The 22595-nt window shown below is 39.8% G+C and overlaps 1 protein-coding gene across 4 annotated transcripts in view; it reads right to left on the reverse strand.

Annotated features, from left to right (window-relative positions):
- Positions 1–2162: 2162 nt before the first annotated feature.
- The window catches only part of LOC123309454 (B-cell lymphoma/leukemia 11A), a 38559-nt gene continuing 18126 nt past the window's right edge, over positions 2163–22595 (reverse strand). Inside the window, exons 1-3 of one of the 4 annotated variants that reach the window (XM_044892588.1) lie at positions 21677–22027; positions 12788–13303; positions 2163–5471 (exon numbers count right to left, since the gene is read on the reverse strand). In XM_044892588.1, the coding sequence (XP_044748523.1) occupies positions 3541–5471; positions 12788–13303; positions 21677–21728 (2499 nt within the window). In that variant the 5' untranslated portion in view covers positions 21729–22027 and the 3' untranslated portion in view covers positions 2163–3540. Of the gene's footprint in view, positions 5472–12787; positions 13307–21676; positions 22028–22595 lie in introns of those variants that run through there. The other 3 variants (XM_044892587.1, XM_044892590.1, XM_044892589.1) reach the window with 3 other exon arrangements.

Here is a 22595-nt window from a genome sequence, read left to right on the forward strand (position 1 = left end):
TTGGGGGTGCAAGAAGTGATCCACGTTAACTGGGAGAAAGGAAAATTACCTGGGATTAAACGACTTCATTTCCTTACTTGAAATCTTGATCACCGTTTTTTTTAATTAGTGAAAATTGTATTTATTTAAATACATAAGGAGAATATTGGAATAAACGAACTGAAATTCACAATTTTTCTTCTACATGAGTGGAAATTTCAATCAGAATAAATCACTTCAAACAATAAACATTGCAGAATATTATTACCTACTTCAAATTGTGAGAAACGACAAAAAAAATCAAATTTCAATTAATGCACTTCTATATAACAGTTTCCCAGACCAGGAAACTGAACAAGTTTTAATTTCGAATATGAAAATATGGAGGATGCGCTACCTAACCAAATAAACCCTTGATATGAATCCCCAATCACGGAAAAAAATCCACTAATTGATACAATATGTTCCTTTCATAAGAATATTCGATTCAAATCACCCTAAGAAAAATTCCTAATCAATCAAACCGCATTAATTCAAGTCAATCTACATGGCCGTTCAAAATCTTCTGATATTCGGAAAGTAGAAGGCTGAGGAGGTATCACAGGTGAGGCAATGAATCAATTATATCCCATCCTCCCCTAACCGTAACACGATAATAAATTATGCAACCCAAACAACTGAGAAACCCTCTCTCGAATTTAGCGTCATCTAGCGTCGGGTAGACTGCCAAGGGTAGGTTTCACGGGAATGTGTTCGGAGGGCGCCACATATTAGGGGTGTGATAGGCCGGGTGGCCAATGGTTATTGTGATCACCCTCTGTGAAGGGGATGGGATCGTCGGTTGCAGTTTTTGTAAGGGCGAGGTACCAGGAAGTATGTGAAGGTGGAAAAAGAATTATTTTTATCGACGATGGCAATTTATTCTAGGGGGTATGGAAGTTTTCAATTTGTTTTAGTGCCATTTTCTATATCATAGAGTATATTTTATCTACAATGTATTTTTGGGTGTGTAGTGAGGTTTTGTTGGTGACAATGACAAATTATTAACGAGTATTTCTAATGTTATAACTTTCAATTTAAAATTTTGCGATCGTAAATTTCATAAATGTTCGTGTGCCCCACAGAGATACTTCAATCTGAATTATATACAGGGTGAGTCTTTGACTCATACAGAAATTTAAACAGTAGATTCTTGAGGTCAAAAGAAACAGTTTTTTCTTTTACCATTTTTTCCGAATCAATTCGGTTCAAAAGATACAGGTAGTTGAAAAACCATTAAAAAAATGTTATTTTTAGTTATCTCACAAACGGTCTTATCGAATAAAATGAATTCCTGTATATAGTTTTTATATTTATTTGATTAATTTCTTTCGAACACAAGATATCTTCCACGTCTTCCAGTTTTTTCATTATGATTATTGCGTATCATAAAAATACCAAAAATTCAAAGAAACCAACTCTTGAAAGTAAGTTGGAGGCCATCTAATGAATATTCGAATGTTTTCGAGTAATTTTATGTTCAAAAATTAAAATGTTTCTGTGGAATTTGAAAAATTGGGATCTTTGGCTGAATACAAAACTCTGTTTGAAAGATCCACAGATTTAGCTAGTCATTCTGAAGGTAATTTTGGCACAGCTCATTATGAAAATTCATCAGGGCCGAATCGAAAAAATTGTATAATAAAAAAGTGTTTCTTTCGGCATCAAGAATCTACTGTTGAAATATTTGTATGAGTCAAAGACTCACCCTGTATATACCTATACGTAAGACCAGTTATGTATTTGATTTTGACACTGGTTGTCAATTGCTTACTTATTGTGACATCTACTGTAATATTTTCAGATGTCATGATAGTAAAATCTCTTGTCAATTGCTATCCTATCAATTTTCTTCAAAAATCTCGGTATAAGTCTCAATTTCTTCCTTTTCTTAAGTTTTTCCTAAAGTTTTCTTCTCAGATCTGACATGTTTTGAAGATTATTTAATTATGCGATGGAGAGCTCACTTATATGGATATCTTTTCCCGCTTTTGTGTTGATAACCCATTAATATATTCTCCCTCTATTGTTTGGCAGTAGAAGAAACACAAATTTCGAAGTAACAGAATTAACTGGAAAGTGGCTTTATTTCCATCTGAGAGAAATTGTTCGATGATAATGGAACTTTAAAATAAAAGAAAAAGTTTCAGTAATAATAGATTTAATACACACTGAAATAAGAGTTTTGGATAGGAACGGAGCATTCATCGGAACCAGCAAGTAGTTCGAATGAACACTATGGTGCTACAGCCATATCGTTAAAAATAAAACTATTCAAAATAACATCATATCAACATTCATAATTACAATGTTACATTAATAAAAATTTGCGGAACGACAGAATCAAACCCTGGTCCACTTTTAATCTAATATTGCCATAAAAATCGATTTTAATGTCAATTTTGTACAAGTTTCGGAAGGCGAATCCGTATATAGGAAAGTTCTTAGTACTTCACTCACAAGACAATGTAATTTTTATAAATTTATTTCAACGATAAAACAAAGTAACAATGATAAAAACTATGAGTTAGAAATCATACATTCGCCTACAATGAATCAAAGAAAAAGTTATGAGAACACATTTAATTTTGTGTACGCGGAAAATGCGTATTTCAGTATACATGCACATTTACCAGTTTTCAACATATTCGATGATACACAGGGTGTTCTTTCTTTCTAACACCGAGATAAGTAACTTCGAGAAACTTGAAACTATCAAATAAATAATAATACTATACATTCATTACAACTTTTAAACAACATGAGCAAAATCCATCGGGAATATATAAGACGATTTCGCTTATGATGTTCAAGTAGTTTAAGTAAAACAGTTTTTGTACATTACAGTGAAGAACTGCGGTTCAATAAATACTGGTATATATACAGTCAGGCTACTGGCCATAATGATATGATTGGGGAATGTACAGGGTGGGCCTAAAAATGGAGGTAAGTATCGGCAATGATTCACCTTAAGCCCTTTCAGTCTCGAAATAATAACCTAATTACAAATATACATGAATCCAATCTACATCTAGTTAAGTATGTATAAACTCAATAAACCATTTTCAATAGTAATACAAAATAATAAACATTGCTTTGGTATCGGTTACGCAGAACAAGAGACAAAGGTAGTATTCGAAAAATATCATCCTTTTCAAGTCCAGCTCGATCTAACTTGATTCTGGAATGAACAACTGCTCGTAGCATCTTCACCTCGTAGTAGAAGCTCGTTAGGATGAGTACATTGACGGTACCCACGCCGAAGTCAATCCAGGAAGATGCTACAGGCTCTCACAAATTCTGACAACAATCTGCAGTGAATGAACCGCTTTTCTCGGCGTAACGGGAAAAGCCATTCGTACAACTCGATAAAAATATGTGGTAATAAATAAAATAGGAAAATTTAAGTACATTCGAATCAACAGACTGTTTCACAACAATAATTTTCTATAATTCTGGGACTAGTTAGTACGTTAGACTCGGAGGGTGTGGGGGCAGCCTTAGACCGCCCCAGGGAAAAAGTCATGTCACCTCTTTCGAGGTCAGACTTGTCGACGAATCGTCGTCGCCACACATCGACATACTGCCTAAAAGATGACTTTTTCCCTGATTCATCACACATTTCCTCATGTGTTTCTCCAAGGTCGAAGGAACTGAGAAGGGCATCTCGCAAAAACGGCACCTGTATACGTCCTTGCCGATCCTACCGTGCGTTTTCATGTGCCGGGTCAGTTTGGAACTTTGCGCGCATGCGTACGAACACAACTCGCACTTGTACGGTTTCTCCCCTGTGTGCGACCTCCGGTGCACAGTCAGGTTCGAACAGTTTTTGAACACTTTACCACAGAATTCACAGGTGTCGTTACGTCTGTTCTCCTTCTTGATCAGCTGGTTGGGGATGAGGGTGCTTGGTCCTGGAAGACCCTTGGTTTCGCCCCTTGGAAGGTTGGGCAACCACCAATCGCCCCTTTCGAATTCCATCTTCATCCTTCTGGAGTCGAAGGAGTCGTTGAAAGGTGGAAAAAGAGGAAGATGTTGGGGTGGTGGTACAGGCAGCATGCCTTTGGCGAAATCCGCCGATAGTTTCATATGGTTGTTCAACACTGTGCTGTTGTTGTTATCCCTGTCTTTATTCGCTAATATCTTGGTGCTGGATTCTTCGACCGCCTGTCTATAGGCTTCGCTGTACTGTGCGATGTTGCTCAAACCGAATTTATCCATCAATTCCCCGACTAAATTCGCCGATTGAAGATGATTCTTTTGTTGGCCTTGACTAGGGACGCTCAGATCTTCAGCTTCCTCCTCCTGATCCATCTCCTCATCCTCGTCTTCATCCTCCTCCATATCTTCATCTTCTTCATCGGAATCATCGCCAGTTTCCACGGAACCAGCGTTGCTCTGTTTGTCGTCAGGCGTTCGATGTATTTTCATGTGCGCCTTCAGTTTGGATCTCTTGTAACACGTGTGGTCGCAGATTTTACATTTGAACACGCCGTCGTTGTGGGTTTTCTTGTGCTCGTCCAAGCTGTCCTGATAGGAGAACTTCTGCGGGCAGTATTCGCAAGGGTAACATTGCTCCATCTCGTTGTTAACTTTCGGCGATTCCAGAGGTGCGGTCTGATTCACTTGGGGAGAGGATCTGGGTGTGGTTGTCAGGGGTTGAGGTTCGTCTTCGGTTTGAGGCGACGCGCTGGGTGGTCTACTCCCACTGCTGCCACCAGAACTTCCGCTGTTGTTGTTATTGTTACCGTTTGTGCTGTTGCTGCTGACGCTCATGTTGTTGCTGGCCGGCGTAGGCTGAATTTGCGAGGGCGAGGGACTTGCAAATGGCGGTGAAAGCTTTCGAGGTAACGGCGAGCTCGCCTGAGCCGACCCCGGGCTGGTTGCACCAGCGAGTTGCCTCAACCGCTGCGAGTAAAAATCCTGCTGTGGTTCCATTTTGATAGGCTGACTTGGGATGCTTCTCTCTCTAGGAGGAAGACCAGGAACTGTCGTACTCGGATCTGCGTTCGTTGGAAAGGCGGGGTGTGGCGGGGGTACACCACCCGCGGCCACGGCTGCGGCAGCAGCCGCCAGACTCAAACTGTGATGCCTGAACTGTTCGTTCACCAACTGATCGATCCTGAACTGGTGATCGGGTCGTGGGAACAACGGGGCTGGAGGAACTGGTGTGTGGTTCAAGGTCGGTATTCGGTTCAATAAACTGAAGGGGTTGTGTAGATCCGGTGGGGGGAACACGTGATGCCTCAGGTTTGGCAGCGTAGGAGCGCCACTACCCGTTGAATACCCTGAGGAACTACTGCTGGCGCTGCTCGAACTGTGGTTGTTGTTTTTGCTGGAGGAGAAGTTGTCGACGTAGATTTTTATACCGTGGGAGTTCTGTACATGTTGGACTAGCCTCCAGGCTGAGTGGAGGCGGGCTTTGCAGGTGCAGCAAACGTAGTTACTGGGTTCTGAAACAAAGAGAAACCGTTAAAAACTGTCGGAGATACGCCTTGAATTCTTGCAAGTGGGGAATATTTGAGCAAAAATGTTCAGGTTAGGTTTGATAAGGTAAGGTTGAGCTTGGAGTTTCTTATAGATTCGACGTAAGGTAATTGCTAGTAGCTGATGGAAGGAAAGGCACTTTTTCGAGGTGGAAACGATGAGACAATTTCGACATACAGCCATGAAAAATGAGTCAGCTTAATGAGCACAGAGTACGTGCCTCAATTCTTGCAAGTGGGGAATATTTGAGCAAAAATGTTCAGGTTAGGTTTGATATGGTTGGGTTGAGCTTGGTCTTCCTTATAGATTCGACGTAAGGTAATTGCTAGTAGCTGATGGAAGGGAAGACACTTTTTCGAGGTGGAAACGATGAGACAATTTCGACATACAGCCATGAAAAATGAGTCAGCTTAATGAGCACAGAGTACGTGCCTCAATTCTTGCAAGTGGGGAATATTTGAGCAAAAATGTTCAGGTTAGGTTTGATATGGTTGGGTTGAGCTTGGAGTTCCTTATAGATTCGACGTAAGGTAATTGCTAGTAGCTGATGGAAGGGAAGACACTTTTTCGAGGTGGAAACGATGAGACAATTTCGACATACAGCCATGAAAAATGAGTCAGCTTAATGAGCACAGAGTACGTGCCTCAAATCTTGCAAGTGGGGAATATTTGAGCAAAAATGTTCAGGTTAGGTTTGATATGGTTGGGTTGAGCTTGGTCTTCCTTATAGATTCGACGTAAGGTAATTGCTAGTAGCTGATGGAAGGGAAGACACTTTTTCGAGGTGGAAACGATGAGACAATTTCGACATACAGCCATGAAAAATGAGTCAGCTTAATGAGCACAGAGTACGTGCCTCAATTCTTGCAAGTGGGGAATATTTGAGCAAAAATGTTCAGGTTAGGTTTGATATGGTTGGGTTGAGCTTGGTCTTCCTTATAGATTCGACGTAAGGTAATTGCTAGTAGCTGATGGAAGGGAAGACACTTTTTCGAGGTGGAAACGATGAGACAATTTCGACATACAGCCATGAAAAATGAGTCAGCTTAATGAGCACAGAGTACGTGCCTCAATTCTTGCAAGTGGGGAATATTTGAGCAAAAATGTTCAGGTTAGGTTTGATATGGTTGGGTTGAGCTTGGAGTTCCTTATAGATTCGACGTAAGGTAATTGCTTGTAGCTGATGGAAGGAAAGACACTTTTTCGAGGTGGAAACGATGAGACAATTTCGACATACAGCCATGAAAAATGAGTCAGCTTAATGAGCACAGAGTACGTGCCTCAATTCTTGCAAGTGGGGAATATTTGAGCAAAAATGTTCAGGTTAGGGTTGATATGGTTGGGTTGAGCTTGGAGTTCCTTATAGATTCGACGTAAGGTAATTGCTAGTAGCTGATGGAAGGGAAGACACTTTTTCGAGGTGAAAACGATGAGACAATTTCGACATACAGCCATGAAAAATGAGTCAGCTTAATGAGCACAGAGTACGTGCCTCAATTCTTGCAAGTGGGGAATATTTCAGCAAAAATGTTCAGGTTAGGTTTGATAAGGTAGGGTTGAGCTTGGGAGTTTCTTATAGATTCGACGTTAGGTAATTGCTTGTAGCTGATGGAAGGGCAGGCACTTTTTCGAGGTGAAAACGATGAGACAATTTCGACATACAGCCATGAAAAATGACTCAGCTTAATGAGCACAGAGTACGTGCCTCAATTCTTGCAAGTGGGGAATATTTGAGCAAAAATGTTCAGGTTAGGTTTGATATGGTTGGGTTGAGCTTGGAGTTCCTTATAGATTCGACGTAAGGTAATTGCTAGTAGCTGATGGAAGGGAAGACACTTTTTCGAGGTGGAAACGATGAGACAATTTTGACATACAGTCAAAGAAATTAAAAATGTTTCAGCTCAATGAGCACAGAATACGAAAGCACCAAGACGAAGAAGAAGAGAAGTCCTGAACCTCGAGGAGTTTTAAAACGAATGTTCACTTAGAAATCCTCTTCTCAGATCTGAGTCGAATGATCCAACTCGACCCCCTAGCTGGAAATATGACTTGGAAACGTTGGAAAACCGGAAGAAGCCACTATTTCCGCTTGGGTATATGCGACCGGCGTACGGGGCAGCGTTTAAACGAATCGATTTCGCTAAATTATAGCACATAGAACAATGGACATCGCAATCAGGCAAGGGAAAGACGTAAGGTATACCTCCGAACGGTCCAATTGACATTCATTATGACATAACTTCCGCCGTCTTAGGTTTGACCTCGAAAGATGCTCAGTTGGCCGTGTTTCCGGTCCATTGTGAGAGATCGGACGCTTCATTGGCGTAGGAGCAGGGCCTCGAGACGGTTTTCAGTGTGACCAATTTGCTGATTGATTTTTTTTGAGTTTGTCGGCGTTTTTGTCAATTTAAAATATGCCCGAATCTAGTAAACTGATATTTGTAGAATCACAGAGTATTCTTGGCTCTCAATAGTCCATTTTTCCTCGGATAAAACCGCAGGAAGCCTCCATGTGGAGAACTTGGGGTCAAGGGTTCCCCGCCGAACTTTTATCGCTTCTGCCACGTGATTTATGACGCTTCCCACAAAAAGCGATATCCTGTCGGCCACCTCGAAAAAATTCGGAAACCGTGTCTGGCTTCCTGGCCGGCGATCTGCATGCTGAGGCCACATATTGGCTGGCCATTACCGCCCTCCGGGGCGGCCAAATAATAATGCACTGAAATCGGGAATGAAAAATCGTCTGGACATTTATGCTGGAAATTCCGGGAGATGCGAGGGTGTTCCGTACGTGCCCGGACTCCGGATCGTTCACGCCGGCTGGCTTTTCTTCTTCTTATTTCTGCCGACAACGGCGCGGGATGATAGCCGGCCACTGGCGTAGCCAGGGTCCTGAATAGGAACATTATGCTAATGTTATGCCTACTATATGTTGCTAAGTTGCTGGAATTTCCTCGGAGAGGCGTCCCAAGATGGCGAAGGGTTTGCACAGTGGCGACTCGTGGTCATTAGAAACGAGGGGTTGGAATTTTTGATGAGCAATGGCCCATATTCGGTTTTAGCATGATTTAAGATTTGTTTTCTTGATCGAAATATATGAAAGTATACAAATTCAATCCTGAGACAAATGGTAGTTAATTATTTCTCTATTCGTGTGGAATAATCGATAAATTCCAAAGCAATTACTACATCAAGATGTGTACGAGGATATATTGAAAAAGTCTGAGCCCGGGTTTCATAAAGCTTGATCGGGGAATCAACGCTTGATTGACGAATAGACGTCGATTTGTTTTCAATCGATAATTCAGTCATGAGCATTCAGAATATCACTCTCGTATCACATTATGATGTTCGTTCGTCCATACAATTATTCTCAATTGCTTCTTTTTTAATATTTTCAGAAATGAAAAGGTTTCAGTGATTTCGTTTCAGAAATCGAGTGACTGTCAAATCGTTGATCGGACAATGAAAGTTTTATGCAACCCGCAGTTAGTCTACTATAGAACCAAAAAAATTTCAATGTCAAAATATTTTATTACTCAACATATTCTCCTCTTAATTGGATATATTTATTACAGTCAACCTGCAACGTCTCTAGACCTTTCAAAAAAAATGTTTCTTCTTGCTCTGCAAACCAGACCTCCACAGCTTTTATTACCCCCTCGTTAGAAGAAAATTTACGATCTTTTAAACTTTTTTTCAGTTGAGGAAATAGATGATAGTCGGATGGAGCCAAATCTGGAGGAAAAGGGGGGTGTTCTAGTAATTCAAACCCTAAATCACGAATTTTTTGCATGGCAACATGAGATTTGTGTGCAGGGGCGTTGTCCTGCAAAAACAAAACACCTTTGGATAGCTTTCCGCGTCTTTTCTCTTTAATTCTTTCCCGTAGAGTGGTCAGTAATGTCGAAAAGTAATCTCCAGTTATTGTTCCACCCTTATCTAAAACATCAATCATGATTACTCCATGGCAATCCCAAAAAACTGAAGCAAGAACATTTCCAGCAGATTTTTGGACACGAAATTTCTTAGATCTTGGAGAACCAGAGTGTCGCCATTGCATCGATTGTTGCTTGGTTTCTGCCAAATAGCAGTTTATAAGGGTGGCATTGAAACAGTATTACCAACCAACATACTTCAGCGTGAAGATCATAATCATATATAATTTCAAGAAATTAGATGTAGATTTATAATTCAAAAAACTTAAATTCGCCATGTCAACTGTGGGAATAACACCCATCAATAAAAAAATTCATTTCGATGTCATTTCTAGCAGTTGTTACGTTTCGCAGTTAGCGGTTTGTCGCCGTTTATTGAATTTAAAGGGACGAAATAGGGGTTGGGAAGTGACGTGCCCGCTGTGGGCGAGAGGCTGTAAATCATGGACATGTCGTTAATTTAAGTTTTTCGGCGATATAAATTCAATATTGACACATTTACAGATCTTCCCGCACCCTATAGTTACAAGCCACTGAATTGATTCGAGGAAAGCCAGATCAGGAATTTTTTTCGAATATAATCTCAATAATGGTAATGGTAGTTGATAGAGAACATGAAATTTCTTGATTTTGATATAAATATACACCCATAGAAGGAAAAAAATATATGCAGATAGAATATCTGACTGAAAAAAGATACATATACAGTAAGTGTAAAGGTAAAGTAAATTACCTTCAGAACAACAAGATAAATCTATGATAGTACACATCTGTGGTCTTTTAGAAACAGTTCTTTTGACCTTAAGAATCTACGATTAAAATATTTGTACAAGTCAAAGACTACCCTTGTAAAAACATTTTTAACAGTCTTATAGAAGACTGATTTATTCAGAACAACTTTTATTCGACCATTTTCCTTGTTGTTTCTTAGTTTCGCATATTATACAAGGTATAATAATAAAACCGCCCATTTTAAAACAGCCCTATTGAGAACCCAACGAGACGTTTCTGGCAGAAGTGTGACATAACCTCCTCTCAGACGTTAAATTCGACAAAAAATCTGTCTTGTGTCTACCTCGTGCCGAACATTTCCCTCCGGGGATTCTCCCTCTAATTATTCAAATTGAGCCCGAATGCCTATTGAGCAACCCTTTCGGTTATCTTGTCCACACGTCCGGCACAGAAAACGCCCGTAAAAAAGATGCATTCGCTCGGATCCAAAGAGATGAACAGATGATATGAACCGGTACAGCGCGTGCTATGGACTAGCAAGTACACGCTGCTTTACCTGGTAGGCAGCTAAGTACCCTACTAGGCCTATTAATCAGTACCAAGATGACTACTGAACACGGTCGCCTAGGGCGTTTTTTATTAATATCAAGAATCAGGCGGTCCGTGTATGCCTTAATGCTTATATGATTGCTGCTACTCCTGACCGTGGGTGATATTAGCTACTGTGCTTTGAACCGCCTTGGCGATGAAACAAAGCTGATTCTCTCTCTTTGATCTGATTTTTTTGAAATTATCCTCTCGACGTCGAAATTATTATCCGAAAACTCGACATATATTGGGTCCCTGTTTACAGGGATAAAATCGAAAGGTTGAGATGGATCTCCTGGCCGAATCTGAGCCCATTCATAAATATTTCATAGGCCACATTGAGATATTAACGCTGGAAGTTTAAAGGCGCAAGGGAATAAATCTTATTTCTGAAAGAACCATCTGTCAAAAGCCTCAATAGATTATTTCCTTAATGTCGAGATAAGGCAAGAATGACCGCGATATTCAAATTTTTAAGCCCGCTTTCATTGTGCGGTGTCCAAAACCATTCAGTGGGGCTACTTTAGCCGGCACCCTTCTTTCTGTAGAGCGGCTGCGGGAATCCCGTGACAAGGATCATGATACGGGAGATGCCGAGACCAATTGTGAAGAGTAGACGTCGCCAACTTCACGCAAACTTGATGTTAGATATTCAATAGATTGCCACGAGATAGATTAGCTGAATAACCCATTATGACTAAGCCCTATATATCGAGAAACAATGTGTCAAATAGTTTCTGAGATACCGAACCTGAAAACATAATTTTTTTTCGTTCTTCTAGTGGAACAATCCTCATCAAATTTTGCAGTAATTTTCGTATGGATACGTCACAACTACACCTATCAAGTTTCAATCTAATCCATCCATCTGGAATTGAGAAAAAAATGAAGATGCCTGCAAAATCCTAACGCCTCATTTCATAGAAAAAAAGAGTTCAAAAACTGAAGATTCTAGTGGAATCTGTCGTTGGTTCCCGTACAGCACCTACCCTGACCGTTTGCCGCTCCCTCTCACGGTGGTTTTAAGGATTTTACAAGATGTTTCAGCACCCTTCTCGCGACAAGCGTGATAAATAATCTCGAGTTCGTGGACTCCTTTGTGAGTGCCACGCCACCACATCTTTAACGTATGCAAATGGAAGGTAGAAAGAGAACGCTATCTCTCCCCGAGAAGGCCCGCAAACGGAGCACCTCTAATATTTCTCCAGATCCGGGGAGTTATAGCCCTCCGAAATACCATTACTCGGAAAGAATATCTCGCTTGAACCTAGGGTCAGCCCGGGTCCTATTTCACACGAGATACGTGGCTTTTTTCCCGCTGAAACCGTAGGCAAATCGACTACGTTCCGCTGTCACTGTCAAATGTCGCATACTCAGGGTGGCCAAATTAAGAAACTGTCATTTCGAAGAAAGCTGTTCCCTCCGCTGATCCAGACGTCAAACGGGACATTCAATAAAGCCGGCTGAAGGGTTTATGAATTCTAGAGACAACGGGTCAAAGAGTTGCGTTTCTATTGGAGCTGTCAAGTGGGGAGTTATTACAGAAGGGCCAGAAGACATCCCAGGCGAGAATATTTTCGATTATTTTGCTAACAATCGGATGAATCGTTATGATATCCCAGTGCAAGTTGCTTAAGCTTCAGATTCACTGAAATTTCATAATCAGACTCTTGGATTGATTACTGTGAATTACCGCAAGAGATGCATCCCTCGTATCATTGAATAGAGACGAATTAAGAACGCCAGATGCCCAGAGAAACAATAGAAATGCATCTAATTTCGGACATCGAGTTTCCATTGTTGAAGACTGTCCCCTCTGGGGACAGTTGCATCATCGATGGTCATCAATGCCCTCATGAATAAAGAACTCCGAAATGATTGTTATGCATCGCTGAATTCATCAGATCAGACGTCATGCAGAGGGTGAGGGAAGGGTTCAACTGGACAATGCTCTATATACATCCCCCACGATAAAATTGTCATCGGAGACGAAGGTATTGGAGATCGATAAATTTGAAACTTACCGCTATGTGTTGTGTTCGATTCAGCGTCTGCAACTTCCGTCCTAGACTTCTTATTTTGACTGTGATCCTCTGGGGAAGATGAGAACTCTGTCCTCTCCCTCTTGATGATCGGTTTGATATCGTCGGCTTCCTCGGGACTGGAGGTGGTTAGAGGAGTCGCAGATCCTCTCCTGATGGGAGTAGATGAGGCAGCTCCATCCACACAGAGATCGGCTGGTGCCAGCAGCCTCGGGGAAGCTGGGGGAGGCGTATGCACCCTGCTCCCCGTCGATTTTTTGCTGGAGATTGGGGCGCTTATGCTAGGCCGTCTGGTGTTGATGGTGGTCAATGGCAGGGCTTCATCGTCGTTGTCTCTTTCTCGATCGGTGTTGGAGAAACACTGTCCGAAGTTTTCCTTGTTGCAGGAAGCTATTTTGTGCTGGATGAAGCACACGATGTCCGATAGAGCGAAGGGTTTTTGACAGGAGCCGCATGTTAGGATGTCCTGGTGACTTTGAGGGTCGTTGCCGTCTGCGTCTACTGCAACAAAAGAAGACGTTAGTTTTGGATAACTCCAACTTGTTTTCAGGAGAAAATTAATAATGCTATAAGAAGAGGATAAATTTGAGGCAATATCTGGCCACCAAGAGGAAGACCATTCCATCTAGGAAGGCTACAGGCCCATTTTTATACCTAGGTGGGTGTTAAGACTGTTAAGTAGGTTATGAATTAATGTTGTCACTTGTAGTTTTGCTCTTAGTTTAAGCACGAAGAGGTCAATATGTAGACAAAAGTGTAGATTAGCCATCCCCCTACTTTAGGAGGTTGCCAATCACAAAAAATAGCAAAAACTGTCGCCAAATCACCGTGTAAATTTTTCTATCGATGACCATTTGTGGAGAAAACTTGTGCCCTTCTTCACCTACCATCTACCCCGTGAACAAAGCCCAATTGATCGCGATGAACGACAAACCCCGTTCAAACCACCGACGCTTTGTTTTCCCCGGTTAAACGGCCCGAATTCAAAAGCAGTTCCAACAGAAGAAACATCCGCGTAGAACAGAGTCGAATGGGACGCCCTGTAAAGAACGACAATTAAAATTATGGATCGACGGAGCCGATGATTGCTAATCCCTACAGGGGGTTGGTTATGAGGGGGGTAAAGGGTTCGCGCTCCTTGCTCGTCGAGTGTCATTACTACACCCGGTCGCCTCGGGGGGTGGGAACAGATTCGCAGCTGTTTCGGTAATCGATAGGCCCTCACTCCTCCGTCGCCGGACAAATGACGAGAATGTTTATGGACGAAAAACAATTTTCTATTCAATTTTTATGAATTGGAGGTTTCGTCATGCCGCGAGGTTCTGTGGGGGTTGAAAAGTGGATGCGGTCGAATTCGGTTCAATTCTAGCAGGGGTCTCGGAATGAAATACTACTGCCCAGTATACTGGGTGCGTAATATTTCATTTTCGTGATGTTATACCTCGGAAACAAAGCCATACTCAAAAATTTGCATTTTACATGAAGGACATCAGCCCTATATAGGTACTCCATTCACTTTTATTTTAGCACTCGGTTGGCCATGGAAATTTGACACATTTCACTCTGTATAGTACGAAAATGTGGGGTTATGAAGTTTGTCAAAACATTTTTGGGTTTTAAATCAACGCTATGTTGCCCGTTCTACGTAAAAGTTTCTGTTATTACGTATTTTATCACAATGTCGAATCATTTCGGAAAATATGTGAAGAACATAATTGAAGTTTATACAAACTGAGTGAAGGCATACCAAATCCAGTTATTTGCATGGAAAATCAAGAGATCAGTATAATATCATAATATGCACTAGCTTGAGGAGAGTTAGTGTTCGTTATCTTCTTTGGCTAAAGTTTGAATACGTTACATCAGTTGTAGATTTCAAAAATATTAACCCGAAGATGAAATGCATATGTTGCAGTGGAATGGGTATCTCTCGAAGGAATCAACAGATAATTACAAGAATGTTAAGTTCCTCAACAAAAATCATCTTGCATCAATATAAGTAAGAGGAATTAAAAGAAGTTTCAAGACAAGATGAACTTCACCTTCAAACAAAAATTTCAAATGAATAAACAATTAACAGGACAACTGGCTCGTATTTTGGGCTGTTCATCTTAATACGTTGATATAATGATAATAATTAGGTATTTATTGGTACCTTAAGACATTTACAATATATAGGACAAGTCAAATGAAAAATAGAAAAATCAATTTTCGGGAACTTATTCTACGATGTCATTCATCGAAAATCCTGTAGTAAACTTTTCGCATTAATTCACTAAAACATAAAATTCTCAAATGCCATCACTTTTTTGGGTCTCCCAATAGAAGGAAATTCTTTATCATCCTCTTCATTCACAATCTTTCTAATTATGGAAATATTCAGCTGAAATATAAGTCGTTTAGATTCAGATGAAACATTATATAAATTCTCTTACATTGAATATAATCGCTACTTTCTGAAGTATTGTGGATTTTAGAATATCAGGGTATAACTATTTGAATGAGCGGACCTGAATTCTAAATGGCACTTCCTAAAACCCTGTCTCTTTTTTGCAATAACTCTCGGCATTTTCGTAATAAAAATTGATTTAAGTTGTGGCAACGGCGTTATGACATTAACGACATTTCATGAGTGCCAACCTTACTCCGTTCTAGTTTTGTAACTAGAAGTTTTTGTAAACTTTAGAAAATCATTTCATGGCCAACCGACTGCCAAAATAAATGTGAATAAAGTAGGTATACGTTCATTTCTCACGAAGTGGGAAATGAATCTTCTACAATTTGAAGGATGTAACAGAAAATTTCTATCCAGGATTCGATATCTGAAAAAATTTCATTGATTCATCGCGATGAACAAGTTTAGGTTAGGTTATCGATTTTCTTCTTCCAAAACGAGTGTAGGTGGCCCCATCCTCGAACAAAACGAAGGATTCACACAATGAAAGCTGGAAATTATGGGCGATTCCTACTACCGTCCTTATCGCGTCTTCTACGTAACCACGGACCGTGAAAATCCGTCAGATTCCGAATTTTTCCCACATATAAATGCATGAACTCAATCTTGCCAGTTTACAACTTCCGCGACCCGATATAATAGATGCACATATAAATACCAGGAAATCGCTGGTCTGATCCCCCCATATACATTTCCAATATTGTTCTGCTGATATAAATGAGGTCCCTGGTTTCAATTCACCGCAGCCGTGGGGGCAGAGGGAAGAATAACTCATACGAAGATACGAATTGGCTATTTTCTTCCCTATTACTCTGTCCGTATATTTACCACACGTAATCTTTACATCTGATCCGATGGACTAACAGGGCCATAACTCAGAATTTCCGTGTTTGGGGTGGGGCACAAATATATTCCTTCTAAAAACGTTTCCATAAATTCAAAGTCTACATCAGATTCCAATGAATGATGAAAAATGTACGTCAAAACATCTATTTCATCGAGTGGAAGAAATGTCAAAATATTCGGATCAGCCAACGACATAGAAAGAGAAATATTTCGATGGCATAGTCATCCCAATGACTATGTCATCGAAATATTTCTCTGACTTTTGACAAGACCACTGAGGGGCACAAAAGGGTTGGTAGAGTTCATGTTTTTGCGATTTCAAGTGGTTTTTACAACATTCTCATCAATTTTCTGAAAAAAAGTCTTCAAGTGGATATTATTTATTGTCAGTGGTGATATGAAAATGTGGTATGGTGGAAAGCTGACTATTATCCTCAATATTGACAGGTAAATCTTGAACTTTTGTGATAATACATGTCCTAGATGGTTTGTTTGTCTCTGAAGTGAAGTCAATCCAAAATGGCTGCTATGTCATATAAGGAGATTAATTATTTAGAGAGTATTCTTTGAAAATTGAATCTTTAACAAATATTATACTTCACTAAGAATGGAAAAAACTAGATATATAATTTAAGACATTCAATTTGGACAACGAACAATGGTTTCAACATCAGCAGACAGTAAAATTCAACAATGTTTTCAAGAACTTTAAGGGACAAACTAAACATAACAGAATTTTTTTGTCGTATTAGAGTGAATTTTATGATTTTCCAAAGAAGGAATCCAACAGGAGAACATTTCATATTACATTCAGCCTCACCCAAATAGAAATTCCATTTCTGTCAATTTTCTGGTTTTTTAAAAAAGATTTTTTGGGGAAAATCCATACAATTTCTGCTAAAAATCACACCTTTCACAACATTTCTTTTACACCTTGTATATTCTCATCCAAAAATCCATCGATACAAAGCAGACCCTTTGTAGTCCTTAAGCCAGCTCAATATTTGAATGCACCCCGTACACCCTTATGTACCTGTGAGAAATAAACACCTAGTTTTCCCTGCTAGCAGAGGGTTGAAAATCCCTTGACCACTGGCCGAGCGTCAGACCAATGAGCTCGCGTATTTCCCTTTGTAAAAATCGATTTTGCACCCCTGCCAGTCTCCATTGGTCAGTCGGGGTGCGGTCAGTAGGGGTGAAATTTCGGACACTAGGGTTGGTCGAGCCCTTTAAGAAATCCGGTGGCGTGGACAAAAGAAAAGAATGTTTACTTTCACTTCTGGGCATGTAACTAGCCCGAGTACCTTAAGATTGTATACAAGGGATGACAGACAGGTATATATTGTGTGGATGCTTGTGTTTATCAGCTTGAGAGGGACGAAATGGTCTACTCGAGATCCATTGTATTTTTTCGAAATATTTCGTTACTTTTCATGCGGATATCTAAGGGTTATTGAATTCTGCTAAAAAATACAGGGTGGATCTTTGACTCGTACGAATATTTCAACAGTAGATTCTTGAGGTCAAAAGAAACACTTTTTTCCTTTACCATTTTTTCCATAAACCATAAAAAAATGCTTTTTTTAGGTCTATTTCACAAAACGTGATTTCGAATGAAATAAATTTCGGAATATAGATTTTCATTGATTTCATGAATCTTTCTCGAAGACAAGATATCTCCCACGTCTTCCAGTTTTCTCATAATGACCATTACGTACCATAAAAATACCAAAAATTCAAAGAACTTAACTCTTAAAATTGAGTTGGACGCTATCTGATGAATATTTGAATATTTTGTAAACTAAAAGTATTTTTTATATTTTCACGTATAATTCGCCATTTTCTAGTAATTTGATGATCAAAAATTAAAAAAAAAAAACTGTGAAATTCGGAAAATTGGGTACTTTGGCTTAATACAACTCTGTTTAAAAGATCCACATATGTGTAGTGTCACAGATTTAGCTATTTATTCTGAAGGTAATTTTGTTCTTCCAGGAGTGGCACAGTTCATCATGAAAACTTGTGTGTTGATGAACGCAGGTGTCATGAGTAGAAAACCTTCTTCGCCGTTTGCACAGCTAGGGACATGGGGCAAAAACAGCCCCAGGAAATATCAGTCGTATCTTCTGCGTCTCGCCTAATAAGATTTATCTTTTTGTAGCCAGGAGGTGGTCAATAATCACATTGTTAACCTCTGGGACAGGGCCTTGTCACCTTCCCGATATATAATCCAATGATGCCGCAGTTTCTGGATTGACTAACCCGATGTAATTTCCAAATTGAGTTAGCTCTAGACGGCATCAGTCACTACGCCGGGTAGTTTCCCCTATGTCCATGTGCGGAATTCGGTAGGGACATTTGCGGGTAATATTTCTAGCCGTTTATCACATGTTCCGTTATGATTTTTCCCCCATGGATCAGTCACGCCCCCATTGTGAGAGTCCGGACCGTTGTTGACTTTCTGGATGGATGGGACGTAGGAAAGTGGTTCAAATTGGTTCGGATCCGACCTTGGGCAGTCTGTCATCGTTGGGGTTATGAAAAATATACCGTCATCCGACTGGCAATCCTGATTCTGTTGCTGTCTATCTGATTTTGTGTGGGATTGCTCAAAAATCATTTCATAATGAGGTATATTCTATAGCTGTATTCGGATTCCAGATTGAGGTGGGAGACGAAGGCTTTAGACGCCCATTTCTTGTTTCAAAACGGCTGAAAAGTAGATTATCACCATCTTATAGCTAGATCTGCTGTCCTAAATGAACTTCCTGACCTTAAAATGACATCATACCCTTACAAAAATGCAAGGTTTAGTACCTCTATAGCCATTCAATATAAAATCAAGATGAGCAGTGAGAAGGACAATTTGGTCTATGAGCACATATACAGGGTAAGTCTTCGACCCATACAGATATTTTAATAGTAGTATCTTGAGGTCAAAAGACTTTTTTTCTATATCATTTTTTCCGATTCGGAACTTCCACTTTTCAGTTGTGGGTTCACTTTGAAAGGCTGTCTGGAATGCAATTGTCTATTGAATCATGAACTGTTTGGTTTTCTTCTATGCACTCCATATTCTAGGACAGTAGTAGGACCACCTGATCTTTAGACAAAGGTGCAAATGTGCCATTTTAGGAGGTTTCTAATCCCTTGCTCATTTTTTACCCAAAAAATCGAGTTTTTCGAAATTTACAAATGGTCTATCCATTTATGGCACAAGACGTTAGGGTTGCCATATGAAAAACCCAATAAGCCTTCATACCTGATAAAAGATACAAGGCAAAGTTCTCAATTATACATAAAAATTTGCGTGATTCAAATATAAATTGGATTCTTCGACCACTGCTCTACAGAATGATAAATACCGAAGATCTGTATTCCGAGCTTTACTTTTTACTCACTCTGTATACGATGAAACAATTTCGTTAGTGGATGAACGCCTCAAAACACGATGAGATGATTTTGATTGTTTTCTACTTGATAGAATTTTTTTCGTTAATATCTTTTTGGATTTCTACGTTTATTGAAGCGAACTCCATGTTTTTTTTTTCAAGAAACTTCTTCCCAACCGGTCAGTTCCAAAACGCACAGCGTCCAAAAGCGTCCACCCCATTGGTCGGCCAAAACAACGGGGACTTCTTACAAGTTAAATCGAGCAACCCTTGCCGCCATTTCATCTAATGAATGACCAGGTGGTGCCACTCTTTAAAACGCGTACATACATACATCAACAATGGACCAAACAACGGACAACAGAGCTCTGCCATTGTCCGATTTCACTCAGAGGGACGTTTTTTTGTTCTACGGGATGCTTGTCAACTGTACGGCGTCGAAAGTACTGATTAACGAAGAAAAACGAAACCGCTGGTCGTTTCACTCGCTCATGGTCCAAGCCCAACTGCGAAATCATGTTTTTCATTGTGGAAATATCGGTTTTGAGGGTTAAAATGATCGTCGACGTTCCTCAGTATATTTTGCTGTCAAAAGATAAGCATTTCACCCAAACGGCGATTCCAATCTTTCTTGTGTATTCTCCCATGTTCTTTGCAGACCTAAATAAAAAGAACCTCGACTTTATCAGCTCAAAACCCGGGACCGAAAGAGTACAAACATAAAACAAAACGTTTGATAGTTAATGTCACGACCTGGTCTTCATTTGTCACCGGAAGGACCAATAAAATAGTGCCAAGTGTAGCCACTCGATGCCAACTTGTATCCTTTCTGGACATTATGGGGCAATATAGCCGAGCTTTCGGCAGACTTAATCAGACGACGCGAACTGGTATTTCCAATCAAGAGGGCTGGTCTTAATGGCCGTGGAGTCCTAGATCTTCGGGGGGGAATTAATGAACATAAAAATTTAGTGTTGTCAAAATTGTCCGAGATATCTGTAAGGCTCGGCGCCAAGATAGCGAGATATGCCGTATTGATATAGGGAGTTCCGCGAAATTGTTTGTTTGGAGCATGAATTAGACGATGATACGAATAGATATGACTCAAAACGGATCAGCAAAATCTAGACGAGAGATAAGTCGTTACGTGAGAATTTTTTAGATATCGAAAATCGACCCGAAGTAAACGTATGAGAGTACAGAAATAAATATTCATAAGAATTCGAATTCTAGACGTCAAATAGTCCAGAAATGCTGCATACAAGATACGCAGGCATAAGTTAATCTATTTCAACTTATGCGTTCAGATCAACTCATGCCTGCAGGCATGAGTTCAAATAGATCAATCAATAGTCCAGAAACGCTGCATACAAGATATGAAGGCATAAGTTGATCTATTTCAACTTATGCGTGCAGATCAACTTATGCCTATAGGCATCAGAGAGATCGAAATACTTTGTGATGCCTGCAGGCATGAGTTCAAATAGATCAAAATATTTTGTGATGGCTGCAGGCATAAGTTGATTAAATCAAAATATTTTGATCTTAATGAAAGCAACTCATATTATTGCAGAGAGATTAAATCTGAAATATTCTAAAATAAGAATTCTTGAATCACTAATTTCACTGAACAAATATTGGATGTGAAAACTTGTGATCAAAGTTAACCAACGATTTAGTTGAAAGAGTATTTCATATTTTCAAAGCATATTATAATAATCATTATACCTAGGTGTAAAATGTAGTTGCAACTACTCTAACATTTTTATATATTTTAATGAATGAAGTGTTACTCGATTTTTGGATTTTCAATGGACTCAAAGCACTAGGAATCATCTACTATAATCTTGGGAATGACCAAACACCACCATCAATCTAAATCTAACCTAAACCAGTAATCGAAGGTCAAACTTCAGTTGAGGCACTCAAAACTCCAATCACTTTATTGAGAATTACTGAAAGCTAGCTTTAAAAATCAAAATTTTCATTACACCGATGAATCAAACAATGAATGCCAAAACTTTCTAAGAAATAAATCGAATTAAACAACAGTAGAACTATGAGACCTTTTAACATGACAAAAATGTTCAAGAAGCGATTCTTGAATAAAACATAAAATAAACCACAAAATAAAAATAATCTGATTAAAATTATCGAAAAGAAAACAAAGAACCTCACCGTTGAGATATTTAAAAAACAGCTCCATCCTCGTGAACAATTCCGAACTCATTCTGTCCACAGCACGACACACAAAACCTTATGAACTGGCAGAAATACAATTTCATACATCGACCTCATCCCCTAGGGAAGCTGCGGATCAACTGAATGCTACGTCTCGCAACCACCAGGTAATAAAATCAAGGACGCCTGATATTAATTCAGCCCATGGTGGGGGTAAAGGACGAACAGTCCAAAAATTTATAGAGGGTTCCTGTATTTTTCCACCAGAATTCCGTGTATTTTTGATGCTAATTTGGGGTATTGGCGATTATCATTTATCCGTAGGGGTTTTGTGCCCTTAGGCGTACGGTTCATCCCTACCTGACGTCTGTATTTTACGGATACGGTACTAGGGAAAACCGTTAGGAGGTGAAGATGAAATATTCGAATTCTTCGATGATGAATATTCAAGTTTTTCACTCCGTCCAGTTTTGAATATACGAGGATGTATTGATATCTAATTAGCCAGGACCAGTTCCATGCATAAAAACATACTGCGTAACCTTAGCAACGAACAATAAGTCATTAGAAGTGTCACTGTGAAGTTTGAGGTCAACCAGGGATAAGCAATAAATTAAAAGAAAGAAGACCGAAGTCCACCGAAATTGTGAAAATCGAAAAATTGGAGTATCGAGCCATCATCGAGAACCTGTATTTAAAAGGGTTGAGAGGTGAGCAGATTTACGAAGATATGCTTAGTACCTTTGGAGATCAATGTCCTTCGTATGCGATAGTAAAAAGTTGAACTGCAAGCTTCAAAAGAGGTAAATTTTCGATTGAAAGTGATGACCGATCGGGAAGGCCACTTTCTGTGTCAGTCCCCGAAAATATCGATGCAGTTCATGACATGATTTTATCAGACCGTCGAATTGGGCTT

The sequence above is a fragment of the Coccinella septempunctata genome, chromosome 3 (genome assembly GCF_907165205.1).
Source record: "Coccinella septempunctata chromosome 3, icCocSept1.1, whole genome shotgun sequence".
NCBI lineage: Eukaryota > Metazoa > Arthropoda > Insecta > Coleoptera > Coccinellidae > Coccinella > Coccinella septempunctata.